This window comes from Pelodiscus sinensis, chromosome 4 (assembly GCF_052426305.1).
Source record: "Pelodiscus sinensis isolate ZL-2025 chromosome 4, ASM5242630v1, whole genome shotgun sequence".
NCBI lineage: Eukaryota > Metazoa > Chordata > Testudines > Trionychidae > Pelodiscus > Pelodiscus sinensis.
The window spans coordinates 67,291,542-67,315,444 of record NC_143055.1 but is presented as its reverse complement, the minus strand read 5'-3'; the positions used below and the strand labels follow the sequence as shown (position 1 = coordinate 67,315,444).

General features: G+C 37.9%; 1 protein-coding gene across 2 annotated transcripts in view; it reads right to left on the bottom strand.

Annotated features, from left to right (window-relative positions):
• Window positions 1-9,384: 9,384 nt before the first annotated feature.
• The window catches only part of HPGD (15-hydroxyprostaglandin dehydrogenase), a 43,979-nt gene continuing 29,460 nt past the window's right edge, over window positions 9,385-23,903 (bottom strand). The window contains exons 4-7 of one of the 2 annotated variants that reach the window (XM_006126992.5): window positions 22,891-22,987; window positions 14,564-14,640; window positions 12,044-12,207; window positions 9,385-10,923 (exon numbers count right to left, since the gene is read on the bottom strand). In XM_006126992.5, the coding sequence (XP_006127054.1) occupies window positions 10,785-10,923; window positions 12,044-12,207; window positions 14,564-14,640; window positions 22,891-22,987 (477 nt within the window). In that variant the 3' untranslated portion in view covers window positions 9,385-10,784. Of the gene's footprint in view, window positions 10,924-12,043; window positions 12,208-14,563; window positions 14,641-21,939; window positions 22,337-22,890; window positions 22,988-23,903 lie in introns of those variants that run through there. The other variant, XM_075930221.2, reaches the window with a different exon arrangement.

The following is a 23,903-nucleotide window of genomic DNA, read 5'->3' as shown; positions in this document are numbered from 1 at the left end:
TGGCTGATTCTTTTAAGCACAACAGTAGCTCTGCTTGTGCTGCCCCTTTGAAGCACCAGTGTGGCACTTCAAAGGGGCAGTGAAGCATTAACACCTGTGATTGTGTTAAAAAATTGTTACTCTTGTCCTGCATTAATCGCAGGTGTTAACGCAGGTCAGTTGACAGCCCTATTTATTATATCTCTGAATTTATATTAAAATAGTTCATAAAAGTTTATGACATTGTTGCATGCTTTTAAAAACTAATAGAATTTTTCCTGATTAGCGAGGAAGGGAATTTTAGAGCTACACTCTAAAATTTGCTTTAATATACACTTATGATCTTAAGCAACTGCCTAATTGATAACAAAACTCCTCAGCTAATGCCCTAGGAATTAAAGTTAAGATAATGCCATAATGATAGGATGTTTAAATGCTATTCTGCTGTAGGCTTGTTTGTTGATCTGCAGGCATGACCAATTTGTAGCTATAGCCTCTTACAATGTGACCGTGTCTGTCTTTCATTGACCATCTTCTGCAATGACCTGTTTTGGGATAACAGGTTCTCTTTTCTTGGCAGTGGGGTGTCTACAAAGAGAGAATTCTTGGCTCACTAATGGGAATTTCTTTTGGATGTTTTTACATGGGTGGGGATCTGATTTATCAGAGGTCTTGAACCTATCATGAACACTTCTGAGCAGTGAATGGTTTTAGCTGGAGTTAAAGTCCACAAAGCTCAGCAGTTTCTTTTATGCAGCATAAGCATGACTGAACTTTGAATCCTGCAACACTGGACTGTATTTTCTGAAATTGAGAGATGGATTTTACTCGTCCAGGACATATTATGCACTAATACACATTAATGTTGTTATAATTAGTCAGAAATAAGAAAGAATTGAAGCTGAAATTTGGAATCAAAGCGTAACTGATGCTCAGTGCCTCTAGGAAGACAGGTTGAAGTCTTTCCCTCCCTCAGAAGAGGGAAAGTTCTAATTCCTTCCTTTAGGATGTCCAAATGTGTATAATCCTTGCCCTTCCTGAATGTAAGCAAGGGTTCTTGGCTCCTGCACAGCAATTTAAGGAATGAGAAAAGCTCCTTGCTTTTTTCTCTATTTGCACACTGCAGTGAGGATGGGCATAATTAAAGCCCTAATTGTGTTTGCTTTATAATATGGGAATCACTGCTAAATTAGGCCCTGGCTCAGGCAACTACTAAGGCTATGTCTGCACTGAAGAGCTTTTTCGAATTCCCAGAAAAGTTCTGCTGCATCCAATGAATGCATCTGCTTTTCAAAAAAAAAAAAAAAAAAAAAAGCAGCAAAGGCGTTTCTTTAGCATCCCTGTAAACCTCATTCTACGAGGAAGAAAGGATGTTCTAAAAGAGGCCTTTTTTCTGGCATTTGGACCCATGTAGATGGGCCAAATGTATGAAAAGCCACTTTCAGAAGGAAAGTGGAAAAGGATACACAAATTGCCATTCACAATTTGCATATCTTTTTCCAACTTTGTAGTGTAGACATAGCCTAAACCAGGGATGGGCAAAATACAGCCCACCAAACATTTTTCTCCAGCCCTCCATGACCATCTGACTTGGGGCCAAAGGAAAATGTCTCATAATTCAGTTGGAAGCTCAGGCAGTCTGTCTGCTACAGCTCTGGTCACACCGCTCCTGAAAGCAGTTGGCTGCCAGTAGCAAGCATGTCTTTGTGAGCTCCTATGGGTCAATGTGTCTCCTTCACTAAACACCATTCTCCCAGTTCCCATTGGCTGGCTTTCGGCCAATGAGAAATATGAGAATGGTACTGTGGGTGAGATCAGCTTGTGGACCCCACTGGCTTTCTCCCCATTGGGGTGTGCGGAATCATGCTTGTCAGCAATGCAGCAGCTTTGAGTAGAGTGGGCCACCATGGCATGAAGGCAGCCTGCCTGCCTGAGCACACTGCTGCACCACTGGGAATTCACAGCTAATGGTAAGTGCCTCTGTCAAATGCCAAAACCTGTACCTTCCACCCTCTTCTGTACTCCAATCCTCTGCTTCAGTTCAGAACCCCATCCTGCATGCAAACTCCTTCCTAGACAGTGCAGCCCCTTTTACACTCCAGCCCCAGATCAGAACCCCACCTTCACCCAAATTCTGTCCCAGACCACACACTCCCGCCATTAATATAATAGAAAAGTGTGTCTTGTGACCACTTACTAAAATTCTTGGTGTTCCCGCCCTGCAAAAATTATTGCCCATCCCTGCACTAAACACAGGATTAAGCCCCATTAAAAACATTGGTATTTAAAAACATGCCTAAAGTTAACCATTCGTTGAAGTGTTGTCTTGATTCCAATTGCTTCCCTGCATGGGGATGTTAGTGTCTTCATGGTGAAAGAAGAAGTTAATTAGTAAATGTAAGTGTAGTATTCTGAATTCATTAAATAAAGTTTTAAATGTAAATAAAATAAAATATAATTTGTTTATTTGGATATTAATAATGATGCCCTGTGACTTGCAGCAATTAAAGCAGCCATAAAAGTTAAATTCTTCAAAGTATGATTTAAGTACAGCCCCCACTCCTGTTATAATGAATTAAAAATCAAAGACATCACTGGACAGGTAGATCTTGCATTTCACCTGAAGCATTTTAACTTACACTATAAAACATTTATTGTAAAATGCAGCTCCCTGAATTAAATTAAAATCATTCTTTGTTTTGTCAGAAAAAACCTGAACTATCTGCTCTGAGAGATGTAAGAATTCTTTTTTTCAACTACTTATTACAGGATACCAAGCTGAAGGAAAACTAGCAGCGGAAAAACAACCTTAGTAGTTATCGATGTATAAATGTTGTTAAAGGCATGTATTATCCTTCCAAACTCAAAATTGTGCCATAGAGTAGATGTATAATGGAAGAGATTTTTTTCTTCTTCCCCGAATCCTCTGCCTAAATAATATTTATTTTATAGTTTGCCAAAGTATTTTTTGAAAAAATACATTGTAGATTTGTTCTTATCTATTCTTTTTAAATTTGTGACATTTCAGAAGAAATCAAGAGGCCAAAGAATAGTGACCTGGTGTATTAGACTTCTTTTTAAGAACACACATCTCGGTCCTGGTACCAAAGGACCCAATTTTGAGCTACTTTTTACTTTTTTGAGCTACTTGTGCTGGCCATATTGTGCTATCAGTTCTTAAGGAGAACTCCCCACTGATGTCAGCGGACAGTTCTGGGAACTTTTTTAAGGCATGATATGTCCCCTTATGTTTTGAATGTCATAGTTATTGTCTCTGTGTAATTTTTAAAAGTACAAATGCTTTAAGGTTTTTTTCACATGAATAAAGTTTACAAATACAATGTCAGAAGCTCAGAATACTCAATAACTTACCTTATAGTCAAAAAGCCACAACTGTCTGCTGGAAATATTTGTGCACTAATTGAATAGTAGTTAGGCTACTACTTGAATAAGGGTTTCAAGATCAAGCTTATACAGAGTATGTGTAGACTACAAGGCTCTGTCAACGGAGCCATGTAGATGAGTTTACTAGACATAGGAAAATGAAGTGGCGATTTAAATAATTGCTGCTTAATTTACATCAAAATGGCCACCGTGCTCTGCCGATCAGCTGTTTGGCGGCACGGCGGGGCAGTCTGGACGTGCCGTAGTCGACAAGGCTTCCCTTGTCAACTGCGGTGCATCCAGATTGCCCCACTGTGCTGCAAAACAGCTGATCGGCACAGCTCGGTGGCCATTTTGATGTAAATGAAGCGGCTATTATTCAAATCGCCACTTCATTTTCCTATGTCTAGTAAACTCATCTACATGGGTCCATTGACAGAGCCTTGTAGTATAGACATACCCACAGTGAGGAATTGATTTACAGAATGGTGAAAATTATCTTAGTGTATAGTTCACTCTCATCAGTGTGTGATGTTTAAAACATTTTTGTTCTAATTTGGAATGAAAACAAAATAATCAGAACTGGCAATTTCAGAAAATAGTTCGAAGTTTTGAATTTTATAAGATTTGTCATTTTGATATTAGTTTCAAATTGTTTCATGATGATAGCAGTAGTTATGCACAATATTACAACAGCTGCAAGATCTTCGTTTTTATATTTTATTTTTATTTTTTAAATCATAAAAGTAAGCTGCTACTAAGTACTAGATGAAACATCTTTTCTAGATCAAAGCATTTTCTGTTTGTGCTGTATTTAAATAGCTTGACACTGAACTATGATCGTATGGCAAGAGAAGAGAGAACTATCTTTTTGGCAGACGTGGCAAATGATGATGTCAGATGGTTCACAATGCTTATGGGGATCAGTATCTGAATAAAAAGCAGCACTGAGGTGAACTCAGGCAAAAATGAAGTGATGCTGTTAGGAAGGAGGAAACATTTGGAAGAGCTAGCTGAGAGACTACTACTTCCATCACAGTATCTTCTCTCCATGTTTTCCTCATGATAGTAGGAAGCCTTGTAGTCCTTGGATTTATTACCATTCCTGGATGCCCAAGGAGCATTAATGTCAAGAAATACATTATTTTTATCTACAGCCTGCCAAGAAATGGCCCCCACCCCCCTCTCTGGTGAGGATCAGGCCACAGCGATCAATATGCTTGTCTCCTCTGATTTTGGATCATTGTAACTCTGTATCTACAGGCAGAGATGGACTGAATGTAAAGACCTCAAATTGTGACAAATGAGACACCCCATCTACTTAGCAGGAAACAGCACCAGAAACGCATCAGTTTAGTGGCTTGCATCCTCTGTTGGATTCCAGCAAAATATCTGAGACTACTTCTCCATTCAGGACATCTGAGCAAACTGCATTTCTCTTTGGACAATGAAGCTAAGGAACATATGATGAAGCCTGGAAGACCAAATGTAAGGTTCTTTCAATCAAGCACTTATGGAACAATTTACTGAGAGAATTTTGTCTCAGCCTACAGGCTACCCTTTTCCCCACCAAAAGCCTTCCCTACAGTGATCAATTATAAAGCAATTAAACTACCAAAGAAAGTGAGAAACCAGTAGATTGATGCAGCACCAGAAGTGATGTGGGCACTGAACTGATCTGTGGTGGTGAAGCAGGAGCTGAATTCTGAGACACAGCTCTCAATTTACAGTTCATTCTACATCTCCATCCTCACCCATGGTCATAAACTTTTAATGACCAAAAGGATGAGATCGTGGGTACAAGCAGTGGAAATGAAGTTCCTCTGAAGGGTTGCTGGGCTTGCAGTTCAAGATAGGGTGAGGGAATTGGCTATTTAAGAGAGCATCAGAAGAAGCCACTACTCCTCCAGTTTGAGAGGAGGCAGCTGGAGGAAGTTGGATCATCTAAGGATTCCCCCAGAACACTTCATTTGGAAGTTTACTGGGCACATCCCACTGGGTGGCAGTCCTGAGGCTGACCCAGAACTTGTTGGAGAGATTATATCTCCTGAAAGGTCTGAGAATGCTGGAGCAAGAACCTGTCGTGAAGGGAGCAGTCTTTCCTTCTCTACTCTCCATGTCTTCCTTGCTGTCCATACAGCTGCCATGACTATTACCAGCAAAAATGGCATAAAGGAAAAACAGAGTTAGGGGGGAAAAAAATTAAAAAAAAACCCTGAAAAAAATGCAGGCAAGATGAAGAACAGAATATATTATGGACAATTATATGCAAATCTTAATTACTCTGTTAAGTAGTCCGGTGGAGGTTATCCTACCAATACTCGATTCATATGTTTTTTTCCCCTCCTATGGCTGACTCAGTGCTACTAACCATTTAGCCAATTATGGTGTAAAACACTTGGTCAAATCCTGTCTCTAAAAAGGCAATTGCTAAAATTCCAATAAGCTTCTGTGTGATCCAGAATTGCCCCTTGTAGGGGTTCACCCCCGTGCAGAGGGACTTACGTCCGCCCCCCTCAGTTGTCACTGTCGTCAGCGACCTAATGCGACTAGCTTCGCTCGGTTCCGTTCGGATCAGCTCGGTGGTTGGGGGAAGGGGGTCCGGGCCCGCCCTTGCTCCGGACCCCGACCCAGGGCCCTAAGGTCAGGGAAAGACTCCCCACCTAGCGAGGGGGGTCGAGAACCCTAAACTCCCCCGCTCTCAGGGTCCGTGTCCCTGCCCTGGGCCACTTCTTCCCCCTGGTCCAATAGGCTCACCTGGGCTTCCCCTCCGATCCTGCCCAGGGCCTCCAATACTGGCGTCCGCTCACCGGTTCTTGTGGGGGGGTGCGTCTCCTCGGTGTCCCCCCTAATGGCTGGCACACTGCGACCTTTTAAACTGCCCGCCGGTCGCAGGCAGATGATGTCACCCCCCTCGTTGGCCTCCGGCCCCTCCCCGGGCCGGCCTCCCCGTGACGTCATCGCCACGTCTGCTCGCCCCGCCCCCTCTCAGTGCTGCCTGCCGGCCCCGGCTCGTCACCCGGCCGGTGCGCTGGCCCCCCCGCTCGGGGACAACAGGCGGCTATCCATGCCAATCCGGGGGGTGAGCCCTCCCCCTGCAATCGCGGCGTCCCGGCGGTTTCCGGGAGGGGCGGGGCTACCCCGCCACACCCCTACATAATTTATATGGTTGTTCAATATAGCAAACTGTCAATGGATTGTGAGAATACAGTGCACTGTCGTTCCTCCTTTCAGCTTCCCTATATTAGAGGAAGCACTGACACAGAGGCTTGACCTTCCTTCTCCTATATCAAATGCAATGAAGTCTGAGCAAGCTAGAAAAATTCAGCAGCTATGTCCTTTTTATATATATTTGTATTTTGGATACAGGTCTTACACTGAAAAGAATGGTGCTAGATATGTGAGGAAGTACTAAAGGTCCTACTTCCAGGTTAGGGCCCTGTTTTTATGGACAATGACTTCCTTCCTCCAGTGCTGAACATAACTCACAAGGACACCTCTGAACTGCTGCAAACTTTCCATGGGACAACTCTCCTACTTTAACTTCCCCTCTTAGTTAAGTGTATTTGCTTTTCATCATTAAATCTTGACAATGTTGGGCTCTGATCCAGCAGTCCAGATGGTTCAAAGAAGTGAAGGATAATATATTATGATTTAGCATTTTTTTTTGTTACTTCTCCAGTGCAAAAAAGAAACAGCTTAAAGTCAGGTCAACTTTGTAACTCATAAACTGAAAATGAGAATAAATGTGTGTGTGTGTGTGTGTGTATATATATATAAATATATATATATATATAAAGCTATGATTAGAAAGCATAAACAAGGCAGGCTAAAAAAGGTGTAAGATCCAAATAAGCTAAAACCTAACAGATTTATGAAAATAAACATTTTTTTCCTTTGTTTAAAGGGACACGTGAGGTATTTATTATTCAACAAAACAAACCAAAACCTGAATATTATCTGGCCTGGATATTATCTTACTGAACGTGCATACTCCCACACATCATATAGCCAGAAATATGTGTATTATGGGACCAGGGTGGGTCTTTAGCATTTTTTTTTTTTTAAAAAAGAACAAAATCATATTTCTTAATGAAAAGAAACCCATAGAAGTCCAACTATTTTTAAAGTTCCTCAACTTTTAAACAGCATATGTCTTACTACCTACAAATCAAAGTTCTTTCAATCAAGACAAACCCTGTGATAAATTCAGCACTGAATTCTACATAGATGCTGTTACTAAGGTTGCTACTAAGGTTCTGTGGCAACATAGTTCACCACTTGCCACAGAATTGTGTTCCCTCAGCTTTCGTTGTTTTAAAACATATTTCTTTCATGATTGCTAAAAAAAACCTTGAAAATATGACATGAGTATATGTGATGCAGTGAGAAGTCCAGATATTCTAAGCCAACATCTGTTGAAAGTGTGAACTGCATTGTTGAGACTGAAAGCTGATATTGACATTCTGGTAGCATACGAAAAATGGAACAGCATAAAATAAGTTTAATATAAAAATAAATAACATAGGGGCTGTTGTACTGCTAGTTGCATTTATTTTAATATGTAATATATTAATATAAACCTCTATATTAGAATTTACCTGAATTGAATTCACAGAATTTTGGGTCAGTGGAGTACACCAAACCTTGGTTATTGCTCTTCTTTTATTGGCTCTATCCAAACTAAAATTGCTTCCATGATTTGCTATGTAGGTTGTTATTCTATGTACCAAGGGGTTCATTACTTCCCAGATAGGTCCATATAAAGTTGATTTCTAGCAATATGCGTCTGCCTAACTTTACCTTCCCCAGAATTTGAGTAAAAGACTTTGCCCAGCACATTATTATATATGATAATATTACTTTTGAGAATAACAGCAGAACATAGAATCAAAGATCTTTCCTGACACACATCTTATCAAGTGTCACCAATCTAAAGCCCATACTTGCCATTATTTTTGTACTTCTCAAGTGACAAATGCCCTGATTCCGTCTTTTCTGACTGATGACTTATTATGAGACAGGGGCTTTTTTTCCTGTGTGATTTGGCACTAGCTGACAATACCTCACTAGAGAGCGCTTGCAATCTCAAAGGTTTAAATTTGTTGACTTTTGGTTTACTCTTGATCATTGTTTTAGATAAAGGTAAATAGGAGTGCCTGATAGAATAGGTCAATCTCATTCATCATTTACAATCTTCATTCATATCTCCTTTTAGGTCCCTTCTCCAAATTAAACCATCCCAATCTTTTCAATATTTCTTTTTTTGAGATACAATTATCAGAGGTAAGCACAGTAATCAAAGTGATAATGCCACATGAATAAAATGAAATTATGTAGTGTTCCAAGTATTTTCTGAACTAAATATGTTCTTAATGTTGCTGCTAATAGCTGGGTGTTCTTCTGAAATTCTGGCCACTTGTCTAAATTCCCATGGTTCCTATTAGTTAGATGGTTTGAACATATTATGCTTAATAATATAGCTTGCTTTTGTTTGTAAACTATTTAAAACAAAATACTCAAAGACAAGAAAAGAAACAAAGAATATTATTATTGCCTATCTACTTAATGAAACATGTTTACTACTTTTAAGTTTTACATCAGCTTTTGCTTTACACAGGCAAGTTCTGGTAAAAACTAAGTATCTAACGCTAACCTTATAGGCAGGCAAAGTTTAAATACTCTCAGTGAAATGTATCCCAAAATTTAAATCATTGGGATATTAGTTCTTGGATTTTTATGATGTGTGTGTGCATATATGGAGAGATGAAAAGCTGTTTTAGAGATCTTGTAAAGGTTTCTGATCGATGCTGTTGTTACTGGTGGGGGCCAAATTCAAGGATTTTAAATAGTCTCCAAACAGCTGACTAAGCATTTTCACATAGCTAAAGGGAAAAGAAAAGAGGAAGAGAAAGCAGGAATATGTGCTTAATCTTTTTCCCACCCTTTTCTCAGCTTTCTGTTTCTTTAATCTTAGCTCTTCTTCCAAAACTCCTTTTATAAAGAAGAAATATTCTTAAATAAGTGTAAATTATTTTTATTTCATTTAAAAGTACATAAAAAAAAATCCAAACATACAAAATATAATTACAGGCAAAACAAATTCTGGACAAGGCTGTATCAAAAACACACATTCTTTAACGGATCCCTGTAGTTGCTCCTAATTTTTAAAATCCATTTTTCAAATTGTAAAGAAAAGCAACTGGAATTTTTATTGCTTATATTTCCATTTTAGTCTTTGATTGCAATTAAGAAGCAGATGTGCTCAAAAACCCATCAGAAACAGATGTTTTTTCCCCTTGTTATTGAGTGATTTCCTCCTCTCTTCCCCCCTAGTTATTCCATAGAAATCATGATAGCACAGACTTTGGATTTTATTTGGACTTTGCATAGGTCACTTCTCATTTTAAATTAATTAATATTTTTCACTGATACTCACAGTTTAACTTTGCTCTATTCTATAACTATGGATTTTGTGTCCGATGCGTTACTGTGTAACCAAAAGAAGATGGGAAGCTGCCATTATTATGGTAATGTTTCTACTAGCATCACAGAAAAAAATGCAACACATACATGGAAAATAGATGTAAGCTATTTTGTCAACCCAGTCACATAAAAGAAGCTAAAACTACTGTAGATAGACGCTTAAGACATCTTTGGCTACCTGCATATAGCAAAATACAATCACATTTTAGTATTTTGAGCCCAATTTGTAAACAGATGTAACTAATTGAAAATAATGGAGTAGTACTAGTTTGCACTATTAGTAAATATGCCCCATATGCTTACAGCTATCCGTTCCTTAGTAAGACAGTGTGTTAATAAATTGCTCCCAACATAGCTAACAATATTACTCCACAGTTTATTACACAAATTAGATAAATATGTAATAAAATCCTGACCTTGCACTCAGATTGTCCAGAGAGGCCAGAAGTGAGAGGTGACAAGTCCCAAAGGAAACATCTGTGTGACTTCTGAAGGGAAAGGGTGATTTTTTATTTCAAGTTTATTTGTATTGAGCAAAGTAGAGCCCCAATAGGGACATTTTCTTTTACACTCTTGTGATTGGTGTGAAGTTCCTGAAGGAAGGGCAACTGAAGCAAGGAGTGCCTGCAGTGCCACAGTAGGTCAAGAGAGCACCATACAAATAATTACCAACGGGCAGAATCTGACCCTTATTATTGCATCATGAAATATCTTTGTAAGCAATATGCTTATTCTATCAATAAAGAATATTAATAGCAGTATTTAAAATCAAAATAAGAAATCATATTTTTACACATTTCTTTCTATCAACTGTACATTACTGCAATAAAGAGTTCAAATATGTCACTCTTTGGACACAAACACATTTGTCTTTTTTTAAAATTGTTTAAAGTACATTTTTATATTAATTTGGAGCCAAGACAACAGAATAAGATTTATAGCCTTCCTGACTGAAAAGGAAGTTCGGTATATTCTTGAAAATGAATCCCCTTGGATGCTGTAATCTTCATAACTTCTCCATTTAAAGCATCATCTTCAATGATCATTAATAGTCCTTTGGCAATTAGTGATGGGCTAGAGAAAAATAAATGTTTTTCTATTTTGAAAATCAGGCATGGCACAGAATACCTTCTTGGTTAGTTTGTTAGCATAATGCACTAGAGATTGTGGAAAATGTATGCACTAAACAAAGTATAAATAAATGTTTGCATAAACACTTGCAAACTGAACCATCTACAATTTACATACCAATATTTTTGGTACTGCAACAGAAGTTCCAAGAGCATTTCAGGAAGGATATGGAGTCATAATTTGGGCATACAAATAATATATCACTGCAATTTGGCAAATGATCCCTTATAAGTCTAGTCATTGGTAAATACTTCAGATGTTTGGTTGCCATCTAGTTTTTTATTAAAATTCCCTGTAATAAGTACTATCCCTCTGCAGATCTCCTCTGTTGTGTATTCTGCATTTGTTTCCCAAGTGACATCTGAAAAAGTGTGGGCAAACCAACACAGTGTTATGCTTTGAAGTACTGGTGACTGCATGGATCACAAGTGCCATTGAGACAGGTTGTGAACACACCATTCTGTTAACAAACCACAACCCCTGTCCAATATAAGGTAAAAGGGGATGATGAACCCTCCCAGTAGTTTAGACTGAATGGCCTATCAGGGTTTGGCTCTGATTAGATCAGAAGGGAGAGAACACAGCAACTGAGAAGATTCAGAATGACCCAGACATCTGAAGGATCAACTGAAAGCATGGTGTCTGACACTAGAAAAGACCTGGGGAAAGATTTTTGGGTTAGAGACGCATGCTGAGAAGAATGTTATTGGTGCTGTGAGGAAAAATAAGCGATTTCTGCTATTTAATTCCTTTTGTGTTCTGAGATGCAGGACTTTGTATGTTCTTTGTAAATAAAAAAGATTGCATCAAAGAAAATTTCTACTTCCCAATGGAACATTTCCAGGGCCCTGAAATTTAACTAGATGATTGTGTTAAAAAGGGACAGCAATAACATAGTTAAGTCCCTTTATTTCAGTTGCCTTCTATTTTGTCTCGTGTAATTTGTATAGAAATATAATACAGATGCTTACGCTGCTATGGATCAGCAACTCCCTGTGTTATTATTACTTACTTTCCCTTCAGCTATAGAAGACCAAAGAATATTCTATATAGCTTCACTTACTCCATCACACCATAGAACTTCATCATGTCTTTGATCTCATCCTTGTATTCGTAATATTGTCCCATATTCTCTTCTTTATCAATAGACTGAAGAATTGGTGTGTTAACAAAGCCTGGACAAATTGTATTAAGTCGCACACCATAATTTCCCATTTGAGCTGCCATCTACAAAAATGTTAGACATGTTCATTTTCAGCATTTTATGAACTTTTACAAAGATTAGAAAATACATTGCTTGACACAATCCGTATAACTAACAGAAGGATATTAGCCCTTTATTTGTCAGTGTTTTATGCAAATAGCTAGCATAAAAGGGCTGTGTGGGTGGCAAACTGGGTATTGATCCTGGTCTTATATATACCTTTCTGTTTTTGTACGTATATAATTTCTGTAATGCTCTCATTTTATCAGTTTCTTTGTTGTTGGAGTATTATATATTTTTAAAATGATGCAAAAAAAAAAATCTCCCAAATTTCTAATTTGTATCTGGCTGTGTCACGCTTTGCCTTCTTCTCTGTTATGTGGTAAGTATTTGAAGTCCTGTTGTGTCTCTTCAGTGTTTTGTTTTACACAGAATTGGTACTCAAAAGTTAAATTAATTTGATACATGGTTGGAAGAGGTCTTCATGAAGAGGATAAAGACCATTGAAATAAGTGTAATTCATATAAACATACAAGAAGTCTTGATTACACTCTAGATTTTATTCCTTAGTCTATAAAATCATATGAACGATTATGCTAATAACTCCTGGACAAGATTGCCTCTGGTTACTGGAAAAATTCAGAATGTACCCCAAGATCTGTAGTCTTGGCATCATTACCAACCAATGAATCGTTGGTGGTTCTGATGATTGAATGTTTCAGGAAAAGTTTAAGCAATATATTCTTGAGCAAGACAAGATCTTGCATACACCCATATTTTGTTGAGCATTACTATGAAAAGAAATCCAACACACTCTTTACATAAAATCATTTTTTTGAGTTTTTCTCATCAGCAATTTCAGCTACCACCATGAGCACTATGGCTGGTATACTGATATAGCCTAATACAAAAGAAACAATGGCTGTCCTAAATATAACTCCAGCAAACCCTTTTTTCCCTAGAATAACTTTTTTTTGACTCTGATCACCACTATATTGCCTAATCTGAGGTTGATCATTTTTATTGGAGCTTTATCTAGAGATTCTTTCTTCAGAAGCTGGCCTTCTATGTCTGGGACAGACAATCAATTAAAATCCCCCAAATTTCTAATTTGTACCTGGCTGTGGCCTGCTTTGCCTTCTCTGTTATCTGGTGAGTATTTGAAGTCCTTTTGTGTTTCTTTGGTGTTTTATTTCCATATGTCCTTTAGGAAGAAGCATATGCTCTCATGTTTCTTTGTTGTTGGAATATTATATATATTTTTAAATTATGCAAAAAAATCAAACTATGTGATGGCCAAGATGTGATATGTGACTTCTATTCCCAAACTGATCTGGATTACTTAACCTTAGAAGTTTCAGAGGTTTGGGAAAATATCTTAAAAGTCTGGTTGCTTATCTAAATATATCTCAGCTTCTTTGGGGAACATATCTCATGTGAACAGGCTACATCAAATTACGCATATAAATGTTCCATGCAAATACATGATATTATTGTCACCCATGTACTTTTAAGCCTTTTTCCTCCACCACTATCTTGCCATAAATTAAACAATAAGATGCTTGTGATAGGGACCACTTCTTCCTATATATTTGTACAACACCCAGCATACCATTCTGAATTGGAGCCTTTCATTTTTACTACCAGACCAATGTTAAGTAAGCAGAATGCCCAAGCCAGCTTTAATAATGGGGAGTACTTTTAATTTTCAAATCACATTTACTAATTTGCACTGCAGCATCACTTATTACACAAATATCATCATCCCTAATTTACAGATGGAGAAACTGAAAAATTAAATGATTTGTCCAAAAGTATATGTTTTTATCCCCTCTTTGTATCACATTCATTGCCCATACACTAAGAAGATTGCCCAAACATTGTACTGATCACCAACTTCACATACAGCCCAGTTGTTGTCTTTTTGGGCTTTGTCTATACTTACACGGAGATCTAGGCTCCGCAGATTGATTTTCCAAGCTTCAAATTAGCAGGTCTGGTAAGGACCTGCTAAATCCAATGCTGATGGCACCCAAGTTGACCCTAGTACTCCACAGGGTCACGAGGAGCAAGGGAAGTCAACAGGAGAGTTTCTCCCATCAACCTCCTGCATTGGGCTGCTGGAAAAAATGATTTAAGATATGTTAACTCCAGTTATGCTATTATTGAAACTGGAGTTGTGTCAACTTGGCCTTGGATTTCCCTGTGAAAGGAAGGAATTTTCGGAGACCACCTTAAAAGCTTTTGTTAAAACAAAACAACCTCACATAGCACTTTAGTGGGCACTGATTTTACTTGCAATGCTATTCAGAGGGAACATGAGAAAGTAAGCATGTTCTCAAAGAACTGCTGATAATGATTTTGGTCACAAGTACTCACTGCTATAGACCGTGTGAATCCAATTATGCCATGTTTTGTAGCACAGTACACTGGTTGGTGTGCAGCAGGCATAAGTCCTTGAAAAATGAAGAGAGTTGAATACATACATTAATAATAAATACCTGTTGAGATTAGAACAGATGTACAATCAAATTTAGCAGTTAAATTTCTTAATTCAAGTTGTAATTTTGAGGACAATCTGGGGAATAGGAAAAGGAATGAGAGACCAGCCAAAAAAACAAATTCCAGAAAAAAACGAAAAGGCAAGAGAGAGTAAGAATACAAAAAGAGAAAAACATTTTTCATAGTCTATATCGAAGGCCATATTGAGTGGGGTACTGCAGGGATCTGTCCTGGATCTGTTTCTATTCAATAACTTCATAAATTATTTGGATAATAGTATAGAGAGGGCACTGTGAAATTTGTGTTAATTTGCTGGGAAGGATTGCAAATGCTTTAAAGGACAGGATTAGAATGTAAAATTATATTGACAAACTGGAAAAATGGTCTGACATTCAATGAGGACAAATGTAAAGCACTATACTTAAGCAAGAATAATCAATTGCAACCGACATAAAATGGGAAATGACTGTCTGGGAAGTACAGTAGACTTCCGATAATCCGGAACCTATGGGACGTAGGTGGTGCCGGATTATCAAATATGCCAGACTATCAGGAGGTACTATAAAATGGTCTATCTATCTATCTATCTATCTATCTATCTATCTATCTATCTATCTATACACACACTGTATACATTATATACTGTATATAAAGTGTTCTTAACCCTTTTTATCTACATTCTGTATACAGTATACTGTAATGTTTTAGTTTTTTTAAGCCTTTTTTACCCTTTTTGCTCAGTTCAGCTGCTGCTGCTGTTGCCTTGTGACTCATTTTTTTCCGAAGTTCGCTCACTAGGCTCTTGCCATTTTGATGCCGGACTATCAGGAGTGCCGGACTATTGGATGCCAGACTATTGGAGTTTTACTGTAGTACTGCAGCAAAGGATTAGGGGAATATAGTAGATCACAAACTAAATATGAGTTAAAATGGAATAATCTACATGGGGCCAAATATTGGGGGAAAAAAGCCTCTTTGGGAACATCCCTTCTTCCTCATTAAACGAGGTTTACAGGGATGCTGACAAAATGCGTCTGCTTTTCCGACTTTTTTGGGAAAAGCAGACATCTTTCTTGGACATGGCAGAGCTTTTCCGGAATACTGGATGTATCCCGGAAAAGCTCTGTAGTCTAGATGTACCCTTGAGTGATGACAAAGGGAGTGGGGTGAGTGCAGTATTATCAATTGCAGTAGAAAAGCAAGAAAGTCAGAGAAGGTTTGGGAGGAAAGGTTAGGAGGTCAGTTTTTGCCCAATTGAGTGTGGATTGCCAGTGGGATAATCAAAGGATGACACACCATGAATCTTCCATTATAGGGATTTCAGTCACAAGGGTGCTAGCAGGCATAATGACCAAATTATAATGCAAAGGGACTGCAATTCCATCTGGAAATTATGTAACTGTAAGAAGCAAAGCACAGCCTGTCCTGAATTAGAGAGATACAACTTGAACACATTCCTGAATGGAGATGTCATTAAATTTGGATGCTAAAGTTGCTGTGCTAATGTTTGTTGTTTAGCTCTGACTAATGGAAATCACCCCAATTAAAAAAATCTATTTTTCCTTTTTGGTTTTTGTAAATATCAGCAACAAAGGGTCTGATTCATCACAGAGGGAAAGATACAAGCAAGGATCTATGAACCCATCAAGTTGTTAACATGAGATTTCAGTAGAGATATTAAGTGGCACATAGAGCCTTGTACGGGCATTCTGCTCTGGAGTTACTTTGACCCAAAGGAAATAATTTTCTGATAAGGCTTTATAATTACAACTCTGACATGAAAAATGATATTTCAGTGTTTAAGACATCTTTCTTTATTTAAATGCTAAATTGATCCAGTGAAAACTGCACTTTTATTAGCACTTTTCACTTTTGGGGGTGGGGAGTAAATGGTGTATTAAAATGAATAATGGTGTCTTTTTAAGTTTGTTCAACTCTTCATCTCAGATGAAAAGGTTCAGCCTTTGGATGCTTTTGAAAGTTGTTAGAATGGATCACTGTACTCTGGCACCTCTAAAGGAAGAGTGCTTGTTCTATTTCTGAGTCTCCATCTGTGACGTTGTAGACCGGAACCATAGACCTTTGTAAACCCTGCTTTTTTATGATGCTGGAGAGCTATCAGTGAGTTTACTTCTACTGGGATTTGTCCTCCAAGAGTAGAGTATTTCTTACATCCTGCAATGTAGAGTCAGCACTAGTTATTGTCAATATTATTCATCACACCCAAGTGGTATTTGTTTAATAGTACAATGTGCTGTGCATAACATAAAGATAAAGGCAATCGGAACAAATTTACAGTTGAAAAAGTAGGTAAGACAGGCTGTATTAGGAATCCAGAGGAAGGACTTAGACTAGAGGTTAGTTAAGCAGGCTACAATTTCTTTGAGAGAGAGAGAGAGAGAGAGAGAGAGAGAGAGAGAGAGAGAGAGAGAGAGAGAGAGAGAACATAAAATCAGAAAATGAACTTAAATGCATACTTAGCTGAAAATTAAGTGGAAGATGGCACAAAAACTCACTTAGATGTCAAAAGACAGTTACACTAACACTATAGGCACTACAGTGCAATTTTTTCTGTTATTTTCTCTCTGCCTGATTTATTGGTGAGCTGACAAAAAGGCAACTCCTCCCTTTGGTTTTTGCTCTAGTCCCTTTGTGGTTAAGGTGTCCAGATCATTAATTACCATTTTAGATGTAAAGTGAGACTTCTAGCTAAATCTATTTATTCATTTGTCATGGTCAATGGTTTTAATTAAATTTCATGATCCACAAATTGGGAAATTAGCAATGGAGGTATAGGCTGTATGTCAGATTTGCATTTGTTGCTATTGCCTCTTTTTTCAATGTATTTAACTGATTTGGTGAACACACAGTGAAGAATTTCCCCCTAATGGACAGGGATTACCCACTGGGATTTGATGAAGTATCTGTTTTTAAATATGACTTCTTAGCATTTAGTTAACCTTTCATTAGTTGTATTGTTAGCTATCTTGAGATGAAATGTGATTCCCTTTACTCTTAAAATAATTATAATTATAATATTAAAATTATTATAACATGGTTTAGAATGTCATACATAAATAGTGAAAGCCAAATTCTGGTGGCACACATGTTTACTCTTGATTTCAGCGGGAACTCTGCATTCATCAGAAGATAGTGGTTGGTGCCAAAAATATACTGTTAGAGATCATTAGCAAAATAACATAGTAAGTAAATATATTCAATTTGTTATGAATTACATTTAAATGGGTAATTGTATGTCACACACTAAGTATTGTGATAGAAATGATCTGAGGAAGTGGGTCTGGCCCACGAAAGCTCATCATCTAATAAACCATCTTGTTAGTCTTTAAAGTGCTACATTGTCCTGCATTTTGCTTCACACTAAGTATTGTCTTGCTAAATTTTCACTGATTATAAAATAGTTTTTAAAAATAATCAAGCACAAGTTTTGGGGAAATGATGACATTTATTTAGAAACAAACTATTAACTATTGTTGTAACATGTTGAGAGCTTTTTCTGTTATAACAGATTTTTTTGCCATGTTTATGTATGTGTGTTTTTTAAAAGGTGATTATCAAAGCCTCTAGGAGCATGTACAGTATAAAAATTATTTTTAAAAAGTGAATAATTGTTATAATGTCTACTTAAAAAAATATAATTTCCAAACTACAAAACAAAATTGGATAGCCCTCCTTCTCAAACAACAAGCTGAAAAACACAGAATGACCCTGAAATATGTTCTAAAGTTAAAAATCTCTTTTGACCTAGCAGAGGTCTAATAAGGGAAACAAATTAAACAGTTGATATTCTGTAGCTGTGCTATGGACTATATCATGAGAGAGAGGTTTCACCAGATGCTCAAGTTTGAACACAATTGGCTCTCTATGTGTAGACTTTGTTATAGAGGTTCCTGTTTTCCCTATGTAGACTCCTGCTTTGTAGAAGTCCCTTGCTATGTTTCCTCCAGGATATTTTATAAGGAGCAAAATCAAAATCCCTAACCCATTCATGTCAGCTTATGTTTCCTCCCCTCCACCCCAGTGTTCTTACCCTGACTTCTGGTTAGCACAACCCTTTTTTTCTTTTTCTTGTCAGAGTATATCAGCTTTTTTAAAAGCTATTGACTCTAAAATCCCAATCCTGCAGCCCCATACATGCATTTTTAACTTTACTTCCATGAGTCTTGAAAGTGATTGAAATCACTTTATGAAAGCAAACTGCAGCATGTGTAAATGTTTGGTTGGGCCTACATTGGTGGGCTTTCTAAAATTCATTGCCTTCAAGATAATCATCCTATAGGAACCCCCCACCATTTTGGCAACTTGTGAACTGTGCTTTCTGAAGTGTGGGTCTCTTGTAGGGATCATCTGCATCTACCTCACTTTATCATTTCCCTGCTATTCCAGCAGTCTTGGGCATGGGTGAACCTTGATTGCCACAGGCAGTAATGGATGATCATAGGAGTCTACTCTCCTGTGGGCTGTAACACTTAGGTCTAATTTTGGTGCGTGGGTGCTGGGTGGTGTCGGTGATTTGTGATATAAAGGAAATCCAATTAGATGATCTGGTGGTCCCTTCTGACCTTATATTATATGACTAACAAGTCAGAACCCAATGGCTGTGTCTACACTGCACCCCTTTTCCGGAAAAGGGATGCAGATTAGACAAGTCAGAATTGCAAATGCAGCGGGGGATTTAAATATCCCCCGCTGCATTTGCATGAACATGGCTGCCGCTTTTTTTCCGGCTCGGGGCTTTGCCGGAGAAAAGCGCCAGTCTAGACGGGATCTTTCAGAAAATAAAGCCTTTTCCAAAAGGTCCCTTATTCCTGATTTTAAGAGGAATAAGGGACGTTTCGGAAAAGGCTTTATTTTCTGAAAGATCCCGTCTAGACTGGCGCTTTTCTCCGGCAAAGCCCCGAGCCGGAAGTAAGCGGCAGCCATGTTCATGCAAATGCAGCAAGGCATCTATAAATCCCCCCGCTGCATTTGCAATTCCGACTTGTCTAATCTGCATCCCTTTTCCGGAAAAGGGGTGCAGTGTAGACACAGCCTGTATGTTTTTATGCTGACTATGGTACCTACCTTTAAGTCCTCTATAAATATATTTTGATTTTTTATTTCAGAATTTAGAGGGCTCAAAAATCATAGTTTATATCGTAGCTCCATGAAAACATATAATCTGCCAAAATTACCAAAAAACAGAACAAAAACCAGCCAACCCAATCATCCTCTTCAGTTTTTTTCAACTTCAGCTCTTAAAATTCACAGTGTATGCATTTTCTCACAAATTTCAAAACTGCTTTAAACTGTACCCTAAGAGGGGTTAAAATATCTTACTTTCCTTTAATGTCAAGTGATATTTAAAAACCACTGGCAAGCTCTTTTCTATGGGGGCCAGTTCTGCAACTACACACACAAAAGTGCCATTGTCTCAGAGACTTTGTGATATAACTTCCTCTTCATGAATGCATAATTCCTTTGAAAGTTATCAGAGGTTTTATAGCTGGGAAAGGCAGCATGCTCTGGGATGAGCTGTGGGTTAGGAGTCAGGTAATTTTCAGTTCTAGTCCCTCTTGGTGCCAAAAATTTGTTCTATGGCCCTAGCTAAATTGCCTCTAACTCACACTTCATCAGAGAAGAGCTTTTAGGAACAAAGCCTTGGTCCTGTGATGGTCTGGCCACGCGGGACTCCCCCGAGTAAACCTTACTTACTGTAAAGAATGTGACTAGTACCACTGAATTCACCTTATAGGACTGAACGTTTGGGCTTCAGCTTTCTCATTAAAATCAATGGCAAAACTCCAAAAGAACTGAAGCCTAATTAATTACAGTGTGTACAGGACTTTGAACGTAGTGTTACATTAGCACTAAATGACTCTTTTTATTGTACACCATAAGTGACCAGGATACTTGTTATGTGTGGAGCCTGTCTGATGAAAATTTATAAAGAATTGAAAACAAATTTGATAGAGTAACAGGTTTGTTAATGGTCAACAGAAGCTAAGTCTGCTTAAAAAAAAAGGAAACTTGGTTCAGTGAGTGTGTTTTTTTTTTTTTTAAATCAACTCAATGAGGAGTTTCATCTAGGCAGGATTAGAGTCTGAGATAGTAAAAAAATATATATAATCATAACACACTAATAGAAATAAAAAGACTATTCACTTTTATAATATATTTGATAAAATAATTGCTATACTCATGCTGCGTAAAAGTAACCAAAGCATAGTACACCTCGTTTTTGATAATGTAAAAGTAAATATATCTTTAATTAAAAAGACATTTGTAAAGCTTATCGAAACCCAAGAGGACTGGGTTACTCATATCAGTACTGGTGACTCAGGCTCCACAGTGCTACAGTACTCTACCTTTGCTCTCTTTTTTTATGTTTATATGCTTTGTGAAACTGTTTAATCTTTCACCAGGGCTGATGGTTGTCAGTGTAACAAAGGTAGTTGATATTCTGGGCCTGATTCAATGCTTGTTGAAATTGGTGGAATATTATCTTATGGACTTCAATAGACATTGAATCAGACTACATTATTAATGCTGAGTTAAGGCTACATGAAGACATTTAATGGAAAATCTCATGTGAGGCGCTGTGTGTGTGTGTAAAACTGAGTTTAAACTCATAGCTCCAATGCATAATCTTATTAGGAAACTTGGTTTTTTTAGGCCTTGTTTCCAAAATGCAGTGGATCGATACTGCAGCAAGTGATCCACTGGCAGTTGATTTATCACATTTGCTTAGTATGTCAACTTCAGCTACACTATTTACATAGCTGAAGTTGTGTAGGATAGATTAGGGGGAGAGGGGAGAGAGGGAAGGGAAGAAGGGTTAGTGTAGACAAGGCTTTAGCTTGCAGATGTCCTGATAGGCATGGGAATACTGTAGAACTCTGGGCATACACAGGGAGGCATCCAATCCACACTGCTTCCTATATTCAGTCAGTGTCTTCTCCTCCTCTGCTCTATACTCAGTGTCTCCTCTCATTTAATTATCTGTATTGCAGTAGCTCCTAGGAATTTAGGCTTGCCAGATGATTTCACCAAAAATCCTGAACATGGCAGGAAAAAAAAGTTTGGTTGAGCCTCCCTTTCTTCCCCGCCAAAAAGAGGCACAGATTGCTGTGCCTTTAAGAATCCTGGCGTTCCTCACTTCCCCCCGTCCAAGCCAGACATGGCAGGGGAACAATGTCTCTGCTGGCCTTCTGTCCAAGAAAAACAGAAAATACAGTTTACATGTCCGGTATTTTCTGTTTTTTTTTTTTTTTTTTTTAAACCAGACGGGGGCCAGAAATAATGGGACTGTCCAGGTGAAAACCAGACACCTGGCAACCCTACCTAGGATCCCTAGTTATGGACCAGGACCCCATTGTACAAACACAACAAAAAGTCCCTGTCCTTTAGACTTTAAAACCTACATATAAAAAACAAAATTATTTTCTTGCCTCCAAGTTCTCCCCACATAATTTGAAAGTATGAAGTGGGAGTGAAACGGAATCAATAATAACAGGGTCAATATTAATTCCTGCAAGTATTCCCCACCTGTCTGCTGAATGACGATGCTAGAAGGACCACTTCTCAACCAGTCATTCCCTTTTACTATCAACAGAGGTAGTACAACATAATGTTCACACAGTGTGGTATCTGAAACATTAGAGGAAGGAGGTTTTGCTTAGCTTCCCTCTTTCTCATGGATTTTGGGCCTGCCTCATGCAATTTTCTGGTACTTCCCTGTACTCTAAATTTAATTCCTGTTCTATTTATGCTATAAAAATTAAACAGTTTGAAAAATCCACTCAGAATGCAAATGTGTCCTCTTTAGGTCGGTAAATATTGAAGATTATCTTTTTATACACACCATATGTTGCAAATACTATTTTTGGCGTTGCAAGATAAAATATTAGTGAAACTTAATGAATTAAGCCTACCTGTTGTCACTTAATTTACAATCATTTGGTAACCTGGAAGGGACCTGAAACTAACAGTGCAGGAAATTATGGAGTAAATAGACCACATAGCTCAACTGGGCTGGGAAAACTAGTATTCTTTGTTTTTGGAGATGACTACTAGACAAATAGATGTTGTACAGGTATGAAAAAGAATAAAAAGACCATAAAATGAATATGTAATAAATATTGATTCATTTATTTTTCAAAGTACCAGCAAGGAGCAAGTATTTAGATACAAGATTTACTTACCTGCGAGAGATGATATATTAATAATTACCCCTCCATCCCCTCCATTTCCTTTTCTCATGTATTCCAGGCCAATGTACGTTCCTCTGATCACAGAAGTCTGATATATGAAATATAAAGGGGAAATAAATTTTATTTTTTTCTTCACGAGATGTGAAGCTTTTACTTATAATTTTAAGATATAAACTAGATCATGGGTTCCTAAACTGGGGGATGTGAAGAAATTCCGGGGGGGGGGGGGAGCGCAAGGCGACCCAGCCCACCCCCGTCAATCCCTCCCGCCCCCCAAGTTTTGCTGCTATTTTTGTTTTTCGTCCCCAGTTAGTTCCTCAAGAAGTTTTGCTGCTATTTTTGGGGTGTGAGGGTTTCTCAAAAATCAAAAAGGGGGCGTGATGCTGAAAAGTTTGGGAACCACTGAACTAGATAAACAACCCATAGCAGGTAGCATTAAAGAAGCACTGTAACAGCTGACATAATAAAAGTGTTGAAACAAATATTATATGAAATACAGAATAGACAAATAATTACTAATATGAAAGTGTTTGGCTTGAGGATAAAAGTGATCAATAAATTAAACTAATTTGGATTTGGCCATCTTTACTTTTATTTAATAATCACAGATGGTATGCTTTGCACTGAAGAATGTGTAAGTAATTGACTGAACTCTTGAGAGTTTGAGCCCTGAAATTTTCATGGTTCCAAGAGTTTCATATAGTTAGTACCTCCCAGGATATGGCTTAGTGAAAGAGTCCCTGTCTGGAAGTGCTTAGAATTTAAAGGCCTTGTTCTCTTTCATTAAAGTCAATTACCATTAGCTTCTATAGCAGTGAGATCAGTAGAGCTCTGTGTGAATTTAAAATTTGTTTCCTCATCTGTATCTGCAAAAATCAGCCATGGATACCTGCACATTGACATCCACAGATGTAGATACCTGTGGCTAGAAAGTGGATATCTGCAAATTTGCAGGGTTCTAGATACAAAATTATTATCCGCGTCTATATCGGATATATCTCCGG